Below are 21,088 nucleotides of genomic sequence, written 5' to 3'. Positions count from 1 at the left end.
ATTCATATCCTACTTGGGATTTTCGACGAACGATGCATTTTTCCAGTTTTCTTGAACTTGTGCAACATGTTATTACAACAGGTAAAGACTTGGGGCTTTTTGCTCCGTTGATTTGGACCCTTTGGTACCAAAGAAACCATTTAAGTCTTCTTCTCAAAACTAAAAATAATAATATTTGAGTTCCATTCCTTCACCAATAGTACAATTTTTCGTGTACGGCTGATTTAGCCGATTTACCTTAATAAAGTTATTACTTTTCCCCCCTCAAAAAAAAAAAAATATATATATATATATATATATATCTCGTACAAAGCAATATGAATTCTATGTAATGATCAATTAAGATTAACCTACTGCATTCCAACTTACATTGTTAGTACTAAATTTTACTATAAAAGTTTCAGAACATCATTGTTTACCATAATAAGATAAGTGAGAGGTAGGTACAACAAGCTTAAATAAAGGAACTAATCTATAATGATCATATAGTATTTTACCCAAGTAGACTTAGAGTAATAAAATGACCATATTACAACAAACAAACACCGCGTCAACCTTACTATTTTTTCCTCGGATAAAAGAAAATAAGAAACATTTCCCCATTTCCAACTAATTAACAAAACAAAACAATTAAAAAAAAAAACGAAAAAGAAAAAGAAAAAAAAGCAGAAAAAGCTTTTGCTTTTTTGCTTACTTTTTCCTTTTTCCAACACCCACTCCCAGGTAGACCATCAAGCGCAGCCTCGTGGAGCAAATCCGACCCGAGAACCCGCCAAATCATAAACAACCCGGAAACCCTGTTGCTGGATATTCCCAATAATTGACAAGCCACTGAGCGTAGCAGCAAACGCAAAGCAAAAAGTCCCACTACTATCCACCGGGATCAAATAATTCGTGGCCGGCAATGACACGTCAGCACCTCGAAAATGCAACACCACTGTGGGTACCTTCACCTCAGTTTTCCCTGACAGGTCAAAGCAGGTGTCGAAGAGAGAGAACTCGGGTGCCCGTTTCAGATTCGGAGCTCCGGCCCTGAAAGCGTCCCTGAATGCCAAATAAGCGGGTCTGGTCAAACGGGTCACGGAAGTACCCGAATCGATGATAACCCCACCGTTCCCAGCTGCGTCGAGCTTGAACAACGAGGGCGTGACCCCACGTACACGTCTCCCTCCGACACTGATCCCCAGCATCTCCAAGTAGTAAAAGGTGTCGAGCTTTCGGTTGACCAACAAGGGAGTGAACTTGGCGGTTCGAGAAACAGCGGCGTCTCCGAAAACAATTGAAGAAGGCTTAGAGGAAGTGGAGGCAGATCGGTCTACCAGACAGTAGGAGAATTTCCGGTTGAACCGGCGACCGGCTTGGGTGGGAAACGATAACCTCCCCCGACCTAAACCCAACAAACCAGCTGCACCGACGAACAAACCCTCGTTATCGTGGCCGCAACCGAGGGCGACACGTGGGACTTTGGTGCCACGGAAGGTGAGAGTTTCGGTGGAGAAATCACCTTGTGTGATAGATCCGTCACCGTAAGAGACTTGGTAGAGACAGGCCTGGCGTTGTTGGTTACAGCCAGGAGAGTCTAGCTTACGACACAAGGGTGACGTGCAGGCGATCCCGTTGAAAGATCTCGATTTTTTTGGGTTGAAAACGGGGTCGCTTTGGGAGTAGCATTTTTTGCAAGGAGAGCATTGGATCCAGACCACGTCGCTTCCTGTGTCCAGGACCATGTAGGCGTATTTAGGTGGGGTTCCTACGCCGATGCGTGTGAAGTACTCGCCGCTGCCTGAGGCTAGACCGGAGATGATCGAGCTGCTGAACCCTAGGCCCAGACCTCCGTGGCCGCCGCCGCGCTTGGCGGCTGCGAGGGAGAGAAGGGAGTCCACTCGCAGCGCGTCGCGTTGGAGCTTGAGGTGGAAGAGTTGGTCTGGGGTTTTGTTGGAAGAGAGGGAGTCTATGTGGTGGAGTTGGAGAGTGGCGGTGGAGTTGGAATCTGGGTCGGCTTCGGTGGTGGTGGAGGAGGAGAGAGATTCAGATTCGGGTTCGAGCCATGAGAGGGTGGTTTGTGGAGCAGTGAGAGGGTTGAGGAGTAGGGTTTGGGTTTGGGTTTGAAGTGAGGCTGAGGAAGAAGTGGAGAGAGAGAAGAAAAGGGCGGTGGTGAAGGTAAAGAGGAGGACATTTCTTGATTTGGATTCCATACTGGAGTCCTGGCAGAGACTGAGAATGAGAGTGCAAAGAGAGAGATAGAAGTGTATAAATAAAAACTAAAAAGTAAATATGAAAGAGAAAGAGAAATAGAGCGCGGTGTGACTTTGTGCTACCAGTGCTGTAGGAACACTTCCAGGAAAGCACAGGCCCTTCTACGAATCTACATTGGAGTGGATTTATCTGCATTTTTTTAAATATTAAGTCTAAAATATGCAATAATTCTACAATCTTTTCACAACTACAACTAAGGTTGAATTTGTAAATTTCAGATTTTTTTTCATAACCATCGTGTGATTTGTTGATTTTTTTTTTTTTCAAAACTTAATTTTATTATTATAATAATAACAATTATTATTGTGGGAGACAAAAACTAACCTGTGGTGAGGTCGTCCACGGATTCAAAGCCTAATGTTTGTCACAATCTATTTATAAATAAGCAATAGGGAAAAAGCACTCCTCAATGGGGCACTCAAACAGCTGATTTCCTTAATAACATATTTTTCAGATCAAGCTACACTATTACAACAGAGAATTCTACTGTTCCCATGGTTTTACACTCTAATTTTCTTAGACAGCATATGTTTTTTCCTTCTCTCTCTTTTTTCTCTCTTTGTTTCGGTCCCTTTTTTTTACCCCTCTTCCCCTTCTTATAGACACATCTCTTGCTCTTATCTCTTTAGCTATCCTATTGCTAGCTGCACAATCAGAGATATTTTTCTTTACTTTATCGGTTTCCTCCTCTGCCTTATCCTGAAACTTTGACTTTTTGGGGGGTGTTAGTATTGTTCAAGTTGTCTTATACGCATTTAATGTAGCAGAGGTTAGGCAAGAACTACCTCATTAATGTAGAGGTAAAAATCTTCAACTTTCTTGTGTGTTCTGGAAGTTTCCCGTGGTTCCTAGCATCTTTTAGAAGCTGCACATGGATTATTCGTGCATCATGTTTCGAGTAAGTTAACTTCTTACCTTTTCCACGAGAACTGATTTCCCATGTCGCTCTTCTCTTCCGTAATACTTGGGATGATCCAGCTTCCCTTCTTTATAGTTTATTACCCACTGAGCCTTCCTCCTAATATACAGGCCAAGCCTAATTCATTCTCCATGGCCTAATTACTTTTTGGGCTTAAGGCTCGGGTGGGTAAAAATCTCCAACCTTCTTGTGTGTTCTGGAAGTTTCTCGTGGTTCCTAGCATCTTCTGGAAGCTGCACATGGATTATTCATGCACCATGTCTCGAGTAAGTTAACTTCTTACCTTTTCCACGGGAACTGATTTTTTATGTCGCTCTTCTCTTCCCTAATACTTGGGATGATCCAGCTTCCATTCTTTATAGTTTATTACCCACTGAGCCTTCCTCCCAATATACAGGCCAAGCCTAATTCATTCTCCGTGGCCTAATTACTTTTTGGGTTTAAGGCTCGGGTGGGGACTCTTCTACTTCCCACAATTATTATTATTATCAACATAAAATTAAGATGATAAAAAACTAAAATGTATGTTTAAACTTTAAATATATATATAAATATATAATTTATATTCAATAAAAACGTACATGAAATACTAGTAGTATTGTATAAAAATAATATTACAATAATTATAATTTCACTTATACAAAATTGTGAAATTTATAATGTTTTTTTTTTTTTTTTTGGGTGCAGATGTAGCCTTAGACAGATGCTGTATCTGGGTTGGCTAGCTAAAATTTAGAGAATTTGGGTACTGTTCATACTCCAACCGGTTCGATATATATGGATTTTTTTTTTTTGGGCTCATGAACAGTAGCCCATCAGACTTGATGGGCTACTGTTCATTCTCTAAATCATTTTTTTCTATTATAATAATTAAGTGTTGAATAAAAAAATATTGGAAGATGTGTAGTTGTTAAAAAAAGAATAAATAATTAATAAAGAAATAATATTTAAATGAGATAAAGAGTCTGTTGGAAAATGTATTTAAAAAAGTGGGTAAATAAAGATAAAAATTACTGTTTATTCTCTAAATAGTACAAAAATTTGATAATTCTGCTAAAGATGCTCTCTTCTGGGTTTGAGTTTTCCATTTTCCAGATTTTCTCATTTCTACAGTTTGTCAGGTTGCACGTGTCTAACATCATGAATTTCACCAACTTGGCCACAATGTCAATTTAAAAAAAAAAAATGAAAATCAAGAAGATTTTATTGAAACAAAAAAAGTACAAATTACACTGAAATTCGAATTAAACCTGCTCATTTATAACTAACTACATTAGAGCACTTGAGGGGTAGAGCCCAAAACAAAAGACCAGTTTAGCTTGTTCGATAAAGACCAGATTGTTAAGCAATGAGCCCCACCATGTGCTTCTCTTTGCCACATTGTTAAGTGATTGATTAAAAAGTCTTTTCATCTTGGAACTTAATTTTTGTTGCTTGAGGGCTGAGTTTAGTTCACGCATTTAAACATACAGTGTATCTTTAAATTATTATTTCAGTTCATAAAACACGTTACACACACCGTTTGCACTAATATTTTACCCTCTCCTTGAAATAGTGTTTTCTGCATTGGTTATTCTACAATTTGATTTGTTTGTAACAAAAAATGTCGTTTATTACTTTAAAAAAAATATATTTTATCCTTTTTTTTTTCTTTTACATAATTTGTAATTTTGTATAGGTCTTACGATAACCACTAAGCCCTAGGGGATAGATTCTGTCATTAGTTTTACCATATAACTAATGATATAGTGAAAGAGACTATTAATCATTTAATCTTAACAAATTTTCATCATTAGTCATATTCGACCTAATTAATCTGCTATTAAGGGCTTCTCAATGGATGTCATTAGCAAGTTGGTTCATGGTTGTGTTGTGCCCACGTTAATTTCAATGTGTGGAAAGGGAAGGAACTGGGGAAGTGGGATAATATTCAATGACAGAATATACCCCTAGGGCTTAGTGGGGAGACAAATATCTTTATCAGTTTCTTTATTTTGGTCGGTAGAATTTCGATTTATATCAACGGTTGTTAATTAATATTTCAAAAAACAGATAGGTACTAAGATCATTCCCTTTCGATAATGTATAAAAAAAATGTATTTTTTTTTTTTTAGAATAAAAGAAAAGACACTTTTATCTATTTTATATAATCACTTTAGCAATATATCATACCTTTCATTCTTTATTTTACAAACCAAAATGCAAATGGTAACACAAGCCCGAATCGCAAACCCATCAACACAAAAACAAAATCGTAAACTCAACACAAACCAAAACGACATCGACACACACAAGTCAAACCCAATTGCAAACCTTGAGATCTACTAGCGTCCAACAACAAAACCACACACCGCGATCTCTGCATCATCGACGTTAGCAAGATCCACCTAACAGGAGCACTTCCTTCCTTTGCATCAATGATGCCAAAAAGTCGCAGCACAAAGGTAATCAAATCTTGAAAATCCAAATTGAGAGAGAGAGAGAGAGAGAGATGCAAATAAAAAAATTAGGGAAAAATTTACATGTGCTACAATTAATGAAAATTTATTTTCAATGTTACTGTAGCATTTTGTAAAAATTTGCACGATGATAAAACACTGGATGTGGAGGCGATTTTGTGTATTTGGTACTCTATTTTGCATTTTAAGGATTTTTGCATTTTTAAATGGGAATGCTCAGAAAGTAGGAAGTAAAAAGTTTATATTTTTTCCACAAAAATTTAGATACGTTTATCAATTCCTTATATTGCTCCCCTAAAAAAAATTAAAAAAAAATTCTATTGCAAAATAATAATAATAATAATAATAATAATAATAATAATAATAATAATAAGACAAAAATGCAAATTACATCCCCTCTAAATTTGATTGAAATTTATTTCGGTCCTCTAACTTTATTTTCGTTTAATTGAGTCCTCTAAGTTTTAAATTTATTCAATTAAGATCTCATGTCCAATTTTGTTAAAAAAAATATTTTTCTCACATAAAAAAAAACTATAAAATTAATAAGTATATTGTATAGATTTTTTATGTTAGAATATTTTTTCGAAAAATCTTTTTTTATTAGTTAATTGCATACTTAACTATCATTTTTAACGAAATTGGACAAAATGCTTCAATTGATAAATTTGAAACTTAGAGGACTCAATTGAACAAAAATAAATTAGAGGACTAAAGTGAATTTTAGTCAAGTTTAAAGAGTACAATTTGCATTTTAACCAAATAAAAATCACACTTTCACTTTCCAATCCGTCATCACATTTCTCCTCTCTCTCAACAACCACATTTTTCCTACATTTTTTTTTTTTTGGCTTCTCCTTTCCTAACTAGGCCATTGAAAACATTGTAGTGAAATGATTCCCTTGTTTGATGTTCAAAGCAAGGTTTTAAATTTCGTTTTGTTATGGTGCACTTACCCCCTTGTTCCATTTCGGTCTAAATTCTAATTTGTTTCAGACTATTCTGGTGTTCTAGGTGAATTTCGGTTGTTAAAGTCTTTAAATTCCGGCCTATTCCGAACTATGTTGGATTTTTTTTTCTTTTAAAACATTGAAGCTCAAATTCATCATTTGACTCATTTTATTCCTATATCATATTTTGAATTTTGTGCTAGTTAATTGGATATAATGAAATATAAAGTCGTAAATATATAAATTATATATATATATATATATATATATATATGTGCGTGCGCGTGCGCGTGCGCATGTGTACATATATGTGTGTATGTGTATATATATATATCTAGTGAGTAATCCTGAAACAGTGCACCAAAACACATCAATATCAAAATATTCGATTTCGGTTATCAATCTGGAACGATATCTAGAACAAAATTTAAAACCTTAGTTCATAGTATTCTCCTAGTCCTAATCAACTGACCATAACTAGAAATATCACATTTTTTGTCTATTAAAGTAGTATTACTCGACAAAAAATGTGACATGGGCAATTAATAGTAACATGTTTTTTTTTTTTTTTTTTTTTTTTTTTTTTTTTTTTTAAATTTTATACAGTAACGTGTGTTAGTTACTCGGCAAAATAAATAAATAACATATTAGTTAAAAATTATTTTAATTGGATCACATGTGACATGAATATATTATTAACAGGTATATAGCTAGGAATGAGAGAATGGGTCTCTTTGTCTCCTTTGTACGTAGTTTATACTTCGTTCTTTATTAAGGTTTGCCTAAGGATAATCTCATAGAAATGATAGAATATTTATTATTACTATATAATTATCACAATCTCGCCATTATTAGTATTTTGTGTCGGAGAGGCAAAAAACAAACAAATGAAAACTGGAAAATAGAGAAAGGTTCATTGAATCTGGGAACAAACAAAAGAAAAAAGATAAAGAGAGCCACAAAATCCCAAAGCGGCCCATATGATGTTATGGTATCTAATGAAGATTTTTATTAATGCACCATGATTGGATTCATAGATTGTGATTGCTCCTAGATATAGACGTAAGGATTAATATACTCTGCAACTTAATTTTCTGAAAGTTCCTTTTGTTAAATTTTTTAAATGTCTAATTATTTATGTCACCGATTCTCAAAAAAAATAAAATATTTATGTTATTTGTCGTTGCCCAGTGGCTCATATGTGTGTGTATATATATAGGACAAAATTTATATATAGTACCTTAGGTGCTATTTTTTTGGTTCTCCTCTTAAGATTTTGTTATGTGATTACTTAACTGAAAAAATACACTTTTATTCATGAAAAAAAAGCCATATGATAGAATTTTAAGAGAGAAACCTAAGAAACAGCACATAAGTACTGTACCTAATTCTGACTCATATATATATGCGTGTGTGTGTGTCATTTTTGTACAAGGTTGTTCATAATCTCATACATTATTGACTATTTATTTTCTTGTCATCTCCTTGGTCCCAAACTGTTCATCCTGCCATTGTAAATTTGTTGTTTAGCCTGAAGTGTGTTACTTGGAAAGGAAATTTACACAGCCAATTTTAGACCAACATTTTAATTAAGTATCCAAACCAAGTTTCCTTTTAAAATAAAATAAAGTATAATTGTTCGAAAAAAATAAATAAAATTTTAAAAAGTTATACATAAATAATAAGTTGAAAGAATAAGTTTATTCATGAAACAAAATATAAGTTTAAAATTTTAAAGAGAAAATGCATACAATTGGGTGTCACCTCAAATAGACGGTGAATAATTAATTACAATATTTGAATTAGAAAAAAAGAAAAGAAAAATAACAAATAGAAAGATTACAAAATGTTGTGTTTGAATTTGAAAATAGCCATAATAGTTGAATAGAAATATTTAAGATTCAAATCTCCCATCTCCTCTTTATACTACTGTTAAATTATCAAAAATAAAAATAAAAATAAAAATAGCCAATAAAATAATCACTCGTTCACAATCTCACAAATACTTACTTTAGGTTAGAGATTGCAGGCAGAGTGTTGGACAAGTTAACTACATGAAGGTTTCCGTGAATCATTGATTGGGTCTTTTAGTAAAGAATCAAGATTGACATCCGCTAATCACGCATGCACGCCTTTGTTTGACCTGAAAAAGCCACATGCATAAAATTTCCATGTTTCCATTGATTGTTTATGGTTATGGGAACTCCAAAAGTAAAGTTAAAGCATAATAAGTACAGTCATAGAGAGACGTAAGTGAGTTGCAATAGTATTGGTCATAGAAAATGCAATGCTCCAATTCATGTTCATATTAGAGAGTTGCAATAGCATACTAGTCTTGGTGTTTCCTCGTGACCCTTTATACCCTTTGCTTTGATTCCTATCTTCTAACAATCACCCATCCACTCTTCTTTTCCTTTTTATTTATTGGGTCATGTTAATGGGTGTTTTTAAGGCAATGGTTAACAATCCATTTTAGGAAAATTTTGACATAATTTTTATGGGAAATAAAAAAAAACTGTAAATTTTTTTTTTCCCTATATAAACTTTCTTTAAATGGATTATTAACCATTGTTCTAAGGACATCCGTCAGTATTTCCCTTATTTATTTCTTCTAAAAGGCTAGTTAAAATGGATGCTTTTGGCAAAATATGGGAGAGGCTTGAGTCCGTTTTGTGTACTAGACCCAATAAGATGTTGACACACGTAAGAATTCTTAAATACATGGCAATATTCATTGGGTTCAATATAGGATATTGGACCAAAGCCAAACCCACAAAATAAAATATCATTTAACAAATTTTTTGGCTTGTGAAAAAATTGGTTTGAAAGTGACAATAAAAATTGCTTGTTTCTTTTCTGTTTTGTTTTATTTTCTTAAATAGTGTTTTTTTCTTTAAAATTGATAATGCTTTATCTTTTTTTTTTCTTATTTGTGGAAGTTGGTAATGTGATTGCTGATTTCTTTAAAAAAATCTTTTAATGAAAAAAAAAATTGACAATGTGATGATTTCCGATTTCTTAACTAGATTTTTTTTTGGGGACAAATTGGCAATGCTTTTTGCCTATGTTTTAATGAAAATTTTAATTTAAAATAATAAAAAAAATCATTTGAATTGACAATGTGAGTGCCCATTGCTTATTATTTAAAAAAAAAAAAAACTGGCAACCAATTTCTTTTTAAAAAGCAAGGAAAAAAAAAAACATATGCATGCATGTACTTTCCTAGTAACTTTCTTTCATTTGCCATGCCTAAAGCATACTATACTTGAATCATATTACTTTTTTTCATATTTCCCATGCATACTATTCTTGATTCTCATCACATTCTTTTTCTTCAGCTTTAATTTTTTAACATTCTTTGCAGATTTTGCTACTATGCATTCATGGATGCAAAATTATCACTAACTCTTGTTTCGCCTATTTAAACTCTCAATTCATTTTTTTATCTTCCAGTACTGACTACTCATTTCACACTTATCAACTTTCTTCGATCTCATATACAGATATACTTCACAGTTCCTCAACCTCTTTCATTTACAATCCCCACACTCAGTGGTGGAGCCACACACAAAGGTGGGGGGCCAAGGCCCCCCAAAATTTTAAAAAATTAATTTATAGTATGTATATTATTTACATTTTTAAAAATGTAGCATGTAAAAATTGAAGTTGGCCCCTCCAAATTTTGAGTTATTTCAATGGTGCTCTTAAAAGAAAAAGAAATTATATTAAAATCATATAATTTAAGAGGTATAACAAATTAAACTATGTAGAAAATGATAAATTTTTGTATATGTCTAATAGAAGAAATACATGACTTTTATATACTCATTAAAATTTAGAAAATGATAAATTCTCTTAGTAAATTAATTTATATACATGTGTGTGTAGAGGTTTGTCTTAACTAATATATGTTGGTGCAAACACAATAATAATGGAAATAATACACAAAGAGAAACTGAATAGTACTTCTGAATATTATTAATATAAAGAAAGGAAATACACAACACTATTTGGACTGAGGCGCGGCACTCGCTCTCTTTAAGGAGATTCCAAGCCCTTGGTTGGCTAACTCTTGTAACCGGTGCAGACCTTCTCTGACTTGTCTCCCCCAGGATACAACAGCCCAACAAGTGTCGTATGGCTAGAACAACCTCTGCACAAAGTGTTCAAGCCCAAAGCTCCACCAGAAAGAACACCCTTCCTTGCCAATAATCTCTCTATTTTTTTAGTGTGTATTGTGAATTGCAGTAACTTGGATTGGGTCTGAATGAGTCTATTTATAGGCTCAATGGGCCTTACGAAATTACTACCCAATTTATTCTAATTAATTAGGTCCAATTATTCTGATGTAATGGGTGTTACAAGATTAATTGTTGGATATTAATCTGATGGGCTGGAGTTACACAATTAATGGTGAGATGAGGAGTTTCTGAAGAATGAATAGGCCCAAACGGATAGTCCATTAAGGGTTAATGGCTCTTCATTGTCCATAATAAAATGGAGTATTAATTCGGGCCATTTACTCACCAACGAATGGTAATTATTCTGAATGGACTGTCAAGTAGGAGGATCCAAGGGGCTGATTCATTTCCATTTTTGATACCTCCACTCTTCACCTCCCCCTTGCGCACGTATCTAGCCCAATATCTGAGACAATTCATGTTAGCCCATTAATCACCACAATTAAAAAGAATAAAAAAGTCTCTCTCCTTTTCAATGTGGGATTAAACATTTTTCACAACTCTTCATCTTCCATATTCACTCCACATCTTTACATTTATTTTATAACATTTACTCATTTTAATTATTTAATATTAAAATGTTCCAACAATCCCCCACTCATTTTAATATTAAATTTTAGTTAAAGAGAGATTACCAGGCAAAGATGGGTCACTATGCATCATGAAGGTGTGCTCTGCATTGAACCTTCACTTAGTAAAACAGCGATCTCAACTCCAGAGTCGTAGTGGTCTCCGACTTGAACTAGGACTGCTTTAGGGAAATTAAACATCACTGCTTACACATAACAACCCAGGTGTTGACATGAGCTTTTATAGCTAGCACTTTACGGCCATGTGCTGATCCCAGTTTCATGAGTGTATTTGAGATTAAGTCCAAATCTCATAGGGAGCGGCCCCACCCCCACACTCACATAGGTGAAATTTGTCAAGGGTGCTCCTGCAATTCTGACACCCCACTCATACGAGCTACAAATTTCATTAAGAGTTTTTTACTCAACCTCTCCACATTACAGGATAAATGCACTTACATCATAGGGATGAACAATTAAAAAATTATTTACAGAATAAATAATTTAAAAAAAAATAAATAGTGCATTTCTTACGACCATCATATGATTCGTTTTTCCCATTGAACCCAATTCTCAGGATCTCTGGTCCTTGGGTTGGGTATCCTCATACATGGCTCATGATTCTATGGACTTTAGTCCCATCCCCCTCGATGTATTCCAGACTCTATCTTTTGCCAAGGCCTTGGTAAATGGATCTGCAAGATTATCATTAGATTTAATATAATCCACAGTTATGATGCCACTACTCAAATAAGATCGCACGGTACTGTGCTTTCTTCTTATAGGTCTGGATTTACAGTTGTAGTAACGGTTTTTAACTCTACCAATTGTGGCAGTGCTATCACAATGAATTAATATAGGTGGAATTGGCTTTTCCCAAAGGGGAATTTCATATAACAAATCTCTGAGCCAATTTGCCTCTTCACTAGCTGAAGCTAATGCTATTAATTCAGCTTCCATTGTTGAATTAGCAATTATTGTTTGCTTTTTAGATTTCCAACAAATAGCACCACTACCTAAGGTAAAAATATAACCAGTGGTAGAGAGAGAATCACCTGACAAAGTATTCCAATCGGCATCACTAAAAGCTTCAATCACAGCAGGGTACTTTTTATAAAATAAGCCATAGTTTTTGGTACCAATTAAATATTTCATAACTCGCTCAATAGCTAGCCAATGATCTTTACTAGGTTTGCTAGTAAATCTGCTAAGCACTCCTACTGCATATGCAATGTCAGGTCTAGTACAATCTGTAGCATAACGCAAACTACCAATGATACTAGCATAATCCTTTTGATTAAAAATCTCATTATCATTATTCACAGGAAATAAATGAACACTAGAATCAAAAGGAGTAGCTACACTTTTGTGATCATGAAAATTATATTTTCTCAATATTTTCTCAACGTAATGTGATTGATCAAGATATATTCCATCACATGTTTTTGTAATTTTCATGCCCAAAATAAAATTAGCCTCACCAAGATCTTTCATATCAAAATGGCTTTTAAGCATATTTTTTGTTTCATTTATAACATGCATATTTGAGCCAAAAATTAACATATCATCCACATAGAGGCTAATAATAACATGTAAATTATTCCATGATTTAGAATAAATACATTTATCACATTCATTTGATTTATAACCATTCTCAATCATGCAGGAATCAAACTTTTCATGCCACTGCTTAGGTGCTTGTTTCAAGCCATATAGGGATTTAGTTAGCTTACATACCTTGCTTTCTTAGCCAGGCTCTACAAAGCCTTCGGGTTGGTCCATATAAATCTCTTCCTCTAGGTCCCCATTAAGAAAAGCAGTTTTTACATCCATTTGATGAATTTTCAAATCAAAAATTGCAGCAATGGCAATTAACAATCTAATAGATGTAATTCTTGTTACCGGAGAAAATGTATCAAAGAAATCAAGATCAGCTTTTTGTTTAAAGCCTTTTGCAACAAGTCTAGCTTTAAACTTATCTATTGACCCATCCGGTTTCAACTTTTTTCTAAGGACCCATTTACAACCTATGGTCTTACAACCCGGTGGAAGATCTACTAATTTCCAAGTTCTATTAGAAATTAGAGATTCCATCTCATCATTTGCAGCCTCTTTCCAAAATATGGCATCAGGTGATGTTAAAGCCTCTTTTAAATTTTTGGGATTTTCCTCAATGTTAAAAACATAATAATCAGGACCAAAATCCTTTTCAACTCTAGCTCTTTTACTCCTTCTAGGTTCCATTTCAAAATTTTCTTGATTTTGAAAATGTGAAGTAGAAGAACTAGGTTGTGACAAAATATTTTCTTCACCCCCACTATTTTTCAATTTAAAATGAAATTTTTCTTCATGAAAAATTGCATCACCAGATTCAAAAATTATTTTGTTTTCAAGATCAAAAAATCTATAGGCTGCACTATTAATCGCATAACCAAGAAAAGCACAGGTAGTAGCTCTTATACCTAATTTAGGCATTTTAGGGTCAGTAAGCCTTACATAAGCAAGACAACCCCATACTCTCAAATATCCCAAATTTGGCTTATGTCCTTTCCACATCTCAAAAGGTGTGGTGTGTGACTTTTTATGTGGCACCCTATTCAAAACATGACATGCAGTTAAAATAGCTTCACCCCAAAAATGTAAAGGTGCACCAGATTCAATTAACATGGCATTTGTTAACTCAATTAAAGTTCTATTTTTTCTTTCAGCCACACCATTAGAAGCAGGTGAATATGGTGCAGTAGTTTCATGGATAATTCCCAAAGACTGAGCAAATGAGTTGAATGCACTTGATTCATACTCACGGCCTCTATCACTTCTTATTCTTTTTATTTTTCTACCGAATTGATTTTCAACTTCTTTTAAAAAATCTTGAAATTTTTCAAAAGCATCACTTTTATTTTTCAACAAATAAATAGTTGTATATTTTGAGAAATCATCAATAAAAGTGATAATATATCTATTTCCTCCACGAGTTAAAATTCCCTCAAATTCACATAAATCGGAATGAATTAACTCAAGCAATTCGGTATTTCTTACAACATTTTTATGAGGCCTTTTTGTAATCTTAGCTTGACTACAAGTTTCACATTTTTCAAAATCTTTTGACAGTCTTGGAATTAATCCTAAACTACTCATGATTCCCACATATCTACTATTTATATGACACAAACGAGCATGCCAAAAATTAATAGAAGAAAGCATATAAACTGAACTGGTAGATGCTTTATTATTCTCAACATTCAATTTAAACATTCCATCACAAGCATAACCCTTGCCCACAAATAATCCCTTTTTTGTGATTACATAATTATCAGATTCCATAGTTTGCTTGAAGCCAGCCTTGTTAAGCAAAAAACTTGACATCAAATTCTTCCTCATGGACGGAGTGTAAAGTACATCTTTCAATGTTAGCACACGTCCAGAAGTGAATTTCAATTCAACCTCACCACTCCCAAGAACCTTGGTTTTACTAGAGTCACCAAGCATAACAGTTTTTTCTTCTTCAAAAGGAGTGTACAATTTGAACCAATTCTTGTCATAGCAGACGTGCCTATTAGCACCGGAATCTGCCCACCACCCTTCAACATATTGCACCATATTGATGTCTGTAATCATAGCCACTAAAGGCTCTTCGGTTACGTTAGCCTGCGGGACAGATTCACGTTTCCGAAATTTGCAAAATCGAGCAATATGCCCACTCTTGCCACAGACAAAACAGGATCTATTAAATTGATCTTGTGAAGGGGGTCCTTGGTTCTTATTGTAATTTTTATTTGGGTTTCCCCTTCCTTGAGGTCTATTATTATTTTTAAAGGCTCTTTTTTTTAGGCTTCAATTGAACATTTCTAGGAAAATGATTTTTGGGCATATTATTATTGGATGAAATAAGGTTTACCTTTGTGGTGGAATTACCATTGCTCTCTTGTGTCATGAGTGCATCTTGTCCTCTAGCCTCCTCCTCCACACGGATGCGTGTGATCAAAGTCTCCAAGGATGTCTCCTTCTGTTTGTGCCGCAAAGTTTTTTGGAACTCCCTCCAAGATTGTGGTAGTTTATCAATTATGCCAGCTACCACCAAATTATCTCCAATCTTTATGCCTTCGGATCTCAATTCTGCCACAATCATTTGGAAGTCTTGTGCTTGATCCACCACCGATTTTCCATCCACCATTTGGTAACGGAAAAATCTACTAGCAGCATACTTCTTTGCACCTGCCTCCTCGGTATCATACTTGCTTTGTAAAGCCTTCCAAATTTTCTTAGCAGAATTGTAAGTTGTATCATAATAATCATAGAAATGATCGGCAAGACAATTCAATAGATAAGAGCGACAATTATATTCATCTTTTGTATACTTATCTATTTTTTCTTGATGGAGAATATATTCTTCCTCACTCATCTCATCGGTAGGAACTTTTGACGGATTCTTGTCAGTGAGGATGTAGGAGACTTTGAGAAGACTTAAGTAGAAGAGGACCTTTCCTTTCCACCTCTTAAAATGGGCTCCCTTAAAGCGAAAGGGCTTGTTGAGATCTCCAACAGGCTCATTTGGTTTCTCTTGTGAAGACTCCATGTGTTTGAATCTCCTTAAAATTGTTGGTGCAAACACAATAATAATGGAAATAATACACAAAGAGAAACTGAATAGTACTTCTGAATATTATTAATATAAAGAAAGGAAATACACAACACTATTTGGACTGAGGCGCGGCACTCGCTCTCTTTAAGGAGATTCAAGCCCTTGGTTGGCTAACTCTTGTAACCGGTGCAGACCTTCTCTGACTTGTCTCCCCCAGGATACAACAGCCCAACAAGTGTCGTATGGCTAGAACAACCTCTGCACAAAGTGTTCAAGCCCAAAGCTCCACCAGAAAGAACACCCTTCCTTGCCAATAATCTCTCTATTTTTTTAGTGTGTATTGTGAATTGCAGTAACTTGGATTGGGTCTGAATGAGTCTATTTATAGGCTCAATGGGCCTTACGAAATTACTACCCAATTTATTCTAATTAATTAGGTCCAATTATTCTGATGTAATGGGTGTTACAAGATTAATTGTTGGATATTAATCTGATGGGCTGGAGTTACACAATTAATGGTGAGATGAGGAGTTTCTGAAGAATGAATAGGCCCAAACGGATAGTCCATTAAGTGGGTTAATGGCTCTTCATTGTCCATAATAAAAATGGAGTATTAATTCGGGCCATTTACTCACCAACGGATATGGTAATTATTCTGAATGGACTGTCAAGTAGGAGGATCCAAGGGGCTGATTCATTTCCATTTTTGATACCTCCACTCTTCACCTCCCCCTTGCGCACGTATCTAGCCCAATATCTGAGACAATTCATGTTAGCCCATTAATCACCACAATTAAAAAGAATAAAAAAGTCTCTCTCCTTTTCAATGTGGGATTAAACATTTTTCACAACTCTTCATCTTCCATATTCACTCCACATCTTTACATTTATTTTATAACATTTACTCATTTTAATTATTTAATATTAAAATGTTCCAACAATATATTAGCATTACAACTTGGCCCCCCCAAACCAAAATTTCTGGCTCTGCCCCTGCCCACACTACTTACTCCTTACTCCCTATTCTTCTCACGTTTTACTTGTAAACTCACATCTTATTTGTAAGAACACATTTAGTACACTAAAAGGGAATTACATACTGTAAAAAAAAAGTGTTGTAATGAAATAACTAAATCTGAAGAGTGAAGAGGAGAAAAACCACCATCATCCATGTAATGGACGACTATAACAAACATTAAATGAGATCCCTATAAATGGCATGAGTGAAAGTTATCGTGCTAGATAAGCAAAAGTGTAACTGACGGACCAACGGGCAAAATATCATTAAAGTCTATAACGCCCATTATTCATTACCAACATATCCAAAATCATAAAGATTAGCAATTACTCACATCTTGAGGGGCACAAACCTATTAGAAGGCACAAAGATTCCTTGGCCAAATAGTGATTCTCTGCACGATCAAGTTTTCATCTTTCTAACTAACCCATCAAAGACTCCTTGGCGCACACCACACAAGTGTACTCCAAGTGTATTTACTCTTTTTGTAGGATTCCATAGTTGCTGATTCCTGATTGTCCATCTGCATTGATGAGAAGTTCAACTAATGAACCCGAAAATTTGGAGGTGGAATTTGAAGTCTCTAAAAATTTTTTTTTTTAGCAAAAACATTAGTTAAAACGATTCATGGGTTTATTTTTTTAAGGGAAAATGACTTAACTTTTGAAAAATCTCATGATTTTTGAGAGAATGGTTTGAGAAGAAGAACATCATTTTAAAAACTCGTTTGTGAAGAGATGACAAAAAAAAAGGTCTGGGAAAATTATTTTGAGAAAATTCCATGGGTTTTTCCTTTAAAAAAAAAAGGAAAAACAAACTAAAACAAAAGTCCCATGATTTTTAAGATGAAATGAAGTTTAAAAAAACAGAGTTTTGAAAATGAGACTTAAAGAAAATATTCAGGGGCTCTATTTTTTAAGAAAGAGAACTTGGGTTCCAAAAATCCCATGACTTTTATAAAAAGAAGTATTTCCTTTTTGAAACTTTTCTCATCCAAAAGATCTCTTTTATTATTCTTTGCAAAAATCCCAATGTGGTAAAAGAAAACTCTTTAAGAAAATTCCATTTTTTAAAATAAAAAAGAATTGATTTTTCGGGTTTAAAGAAATGGAAAAGAATTTTTTTTTTAGCATTTTAGGAAAGGATATTTTTTAGGAAAGAGCATTTTTGAAAGAAAGGTTTGAAGGGAAAAGCTGAAAAAAGAGCTTTTTTTAAAAAACCATTTCCTTAGAAAGCATGTAAAGAATTTGTTTTACCCAAGCATATTAATCTATGGCAACATTATTGATGAGAAAAGTAAAGAATCACAATATTAAAGCTTCGTTTGGATAGCATCTCTCACGTCCACGTTTTGCCTTTTTTTTTTTTTTTTTTTTTTTTTTTTTAGCGCTTAATGCATTGTTTATGAGACATGAATAGTGTATTTAGCCCAATGAATAGTGTTGAACAGTAGTGAATAGTAATAAACAGTAACCAGAAATTATTTTTTTATTGTTTTCAGTTTTCAGCAAAATAAGCGGTATCCAAACGCACACTAAGAGTGCTATAATCTTAAAAACGAGCAAAATAAGGTGTTGAAATTTAAATAACAACAGAATAAAAGTTGGAATTTAAATGACATTGAAATAAAGTGCAAAAATTTAAATGACATTAAAATAAAGTGCAAAAATATTGTAAAGGTTCATTGAAAATGAGGTTTTTATTTTTTATTTTTTTATTTTATATATATATATATATATATATTTTAAGTCTCTCTTAAATAGATTTTAAATTCTTTAAGCCCTATGGGTGCTTCATCAAAAAGAGATCAGAGTTGTACGCCATCAACCATATTGTGCTTTACTTGAGGTTTAAAATTCATTTAAAAGGGATGGGTAAAAAATCTTAAAAAAAAAAAAAAAAGGTGTCTAGATAGTAATATATGTATGTGTGTGTGTGTGTGTGTGTGTGTAGAACGAGGAAAATAAAAGGGAAGAGAGATTGAGCATAAATTAAAAGGGATGACACTAAAGTAAAAGGGGATGGGGAGCATGGTTTTTAGACCTGAACCGTTCAAAGAACCGGTAAAGGGAGATGTTCAAAGTTTTTAAGGTCGGACTGAGTTTTGACCGAGATCGAATTGTAATGACGTCATAATTACTTTAATAATTAATTAAAGCCCAAATATAGATATTAAATTTATAAAACTAGAAAAATTGACTAATATATCTATATATGTGAGGAAAATTTAATGATGTTCAAGCATATATTTACAAATTAAATAAGAAAGTTAATACAATAAAATAATAAACCATGAAAACATTAAGAGTTATGATTAATTTTTGAAGTAAAGTTAAGTTTACTTCAAGTATTTTCTTTTTTATTGTTGAGCATTAACTTTCAAGCATAGCTTAGTGGTTAGGCTTTAGCTTTAACTCTGATCGGCTGTGCTTAGGTTCTAAACTTGGTAAGCGCATTTCTCTATTTTTTTTCTTAATTAACAAGCAAGCTTGAACCATGATTGAACCGTCACTGGTTCTAACCTGAACCGTGCAGTCCAATTGCGGTTTAAGGGGTTCACAGGATAACAAAAAAATCTGGTTCTGTATGTTTAAAAAACAGGATTTCAGTCTGATTTCTGGTTAACCTAGTTGGGTTGTCCAGTTTGGCCTAGGTCTGACAACCTTGATGGGGAGTGCTTGAAATTAAAAAGGATGACATTAAAATAAAAGGGGAAAGGGGAGTGCTTGAAATTAAAAGGGATAACATTAAAGTAAAAGCAAGAACATAAAAATTCCTAGATGCCTAGAAGAAATGAGATTTCTTCCCCCTAAGGGTACTTCACATATAAAGTCTAGGAGGTGGTTCAGTAACCATCTAGGAATGCAATCACAACATCACAACAAATAATATAGACATAAAGATAAAGAAAGAGATACAAAATAATATAAAGCTAGGAATTTAAAGCAAGAACAAAAAATAAAGAGACAAGGCAAATAAAAAGTTTACATGAGAGAGAGTAAAGAAAATGGGATGGGTATTGTAGACACCACATTTTGTACCCCTTACGACTCAGACCCCCATTCCCATGATGCTGAATTCTGAGACTTAAGGTTGCCCAACCAAATGTTAAATTGACTTGAGTGTTAAGTTATGATTTTTCTCATAACATTAGTATTGGCTTATTTCATGACAAATAGTGTTGTAATTGCACAAATTTATTTCCTTGTATTTTTGTGGGATTTATTTGTATTGGGTTTAGTATTAAGTGGTGAAGAATTGATCAAGACAGCTGAAGGTCACATGAGAAGCACATGCAGGAAGGTGAATAGTCAGGCCAAGTGTCCAGCTCAGTATAGCCTGTCTAGGAGGTTAACTCGCGACTTGCACTAGTCTTGAGTGACCCATGAAGTTCCCCTGTTTTACTGAAAATAGTAACTTTTCGTATTCCCATCACTTATACTATATATACCATCATTATCCACATAAATTATAAGGAGCCTATTGAGAGAAAAACCCTAAGAGAGGTTTCTACAACACACCCACCTTATTAGAGAGAAAGCTACTCATTCTTAGAGAGAAATCTTTGTAGTCTCTTCTCCTTTCCTCTCCCATTGTTATACCCATTGAGAGGAAATTTTTACCCAAACACAATTCACACCCATTTAGAGTTGAGAGTGTTTTTGGAGCTTTGGGAAGCATTCGAAGATGCCAAGGATGGCGGGAGCAATATGGAGCTTATTGCGGGATCCGATAAGCTAGAGAAGACAAGGTTAGGCTTAACCTTGTTGGAGCAAGAAGCTTGGAGGGCTTAGGTGCATCGGGTAAATTAGGCTTGGAGGGTCTTTTACTACTTATGTATCCCAACTGATTTTCTAGTAGATCATTTTACTGCTTGGAGGGCGGTGGAGAGATTTTTCGTCGAGTTCTTGGGTTTCCTTTTCGATAACATGTGCCGGTATTACCTTGCATTTGCTTCTCTCTATCCCTTACTCTTTGCATTTAATTACTACTGTGTTGTGATTAAATTATGGCTTAAAGTAGTTTGTTTATTTAGGTATAGCTTATATTTATCATTCCGCACATACATTGTTTAAATATAAGCTTGTGTTGGT

General features: G+C 34.1%; 1 protein-coding gene across 1 annotated transcript; it reads right to left on the bottom strand.

The window, feature by feature from the left end:
• Window positions 1-454: 454 nt before the first annotated feature.
• Window positions 455-2,367, bottom strand: LOC115987068 (aspartyl protease family protein 2). The gene has a single exon (XM_031110516.1). The coding sequence runs from the start codon at window positions 2,193-2,195 to the stop codon at window positions 732-734; it is 1,464 nt and encodes a 487-aa protein (XP_030966376.1). The 5' UTR covers window positions 2,196-2,367; the 3' UTR covers window positions 455-731.
• Between the last annotated feature and the right edge of the window lie 18,721 nt (window positions 2,368-21,088).

Source organism: Quercus lobata, chromosome 4, assembly GCF_001633185.2.
Source record: "Quercus lobata isolate SW786 chromosome 4, ValleyOak3.0 Primary Assembly, whole genome shotgun sequence".
NCBI classification, from domain to species: domain Eukaryota; kingdom Viridiplantae; phylum Streptophyta; class Magnoliopsida; order Fagales; family Fagaceae; genus Quercus; species Quercus lobata.
This window is presented reverse-complemented; position numbering and strand designations above follow the sequence as displayed.

What these genes read in the sequence shown, in the direction of transcription:
- LOC115987068 (XM_031110516.1), bottom strand. Translation starts at nt 2,195, where the DNA reads ATGGAATCCAAATCAAGAAATGTCCTCCTCTTTACCTTCACCACCGCC.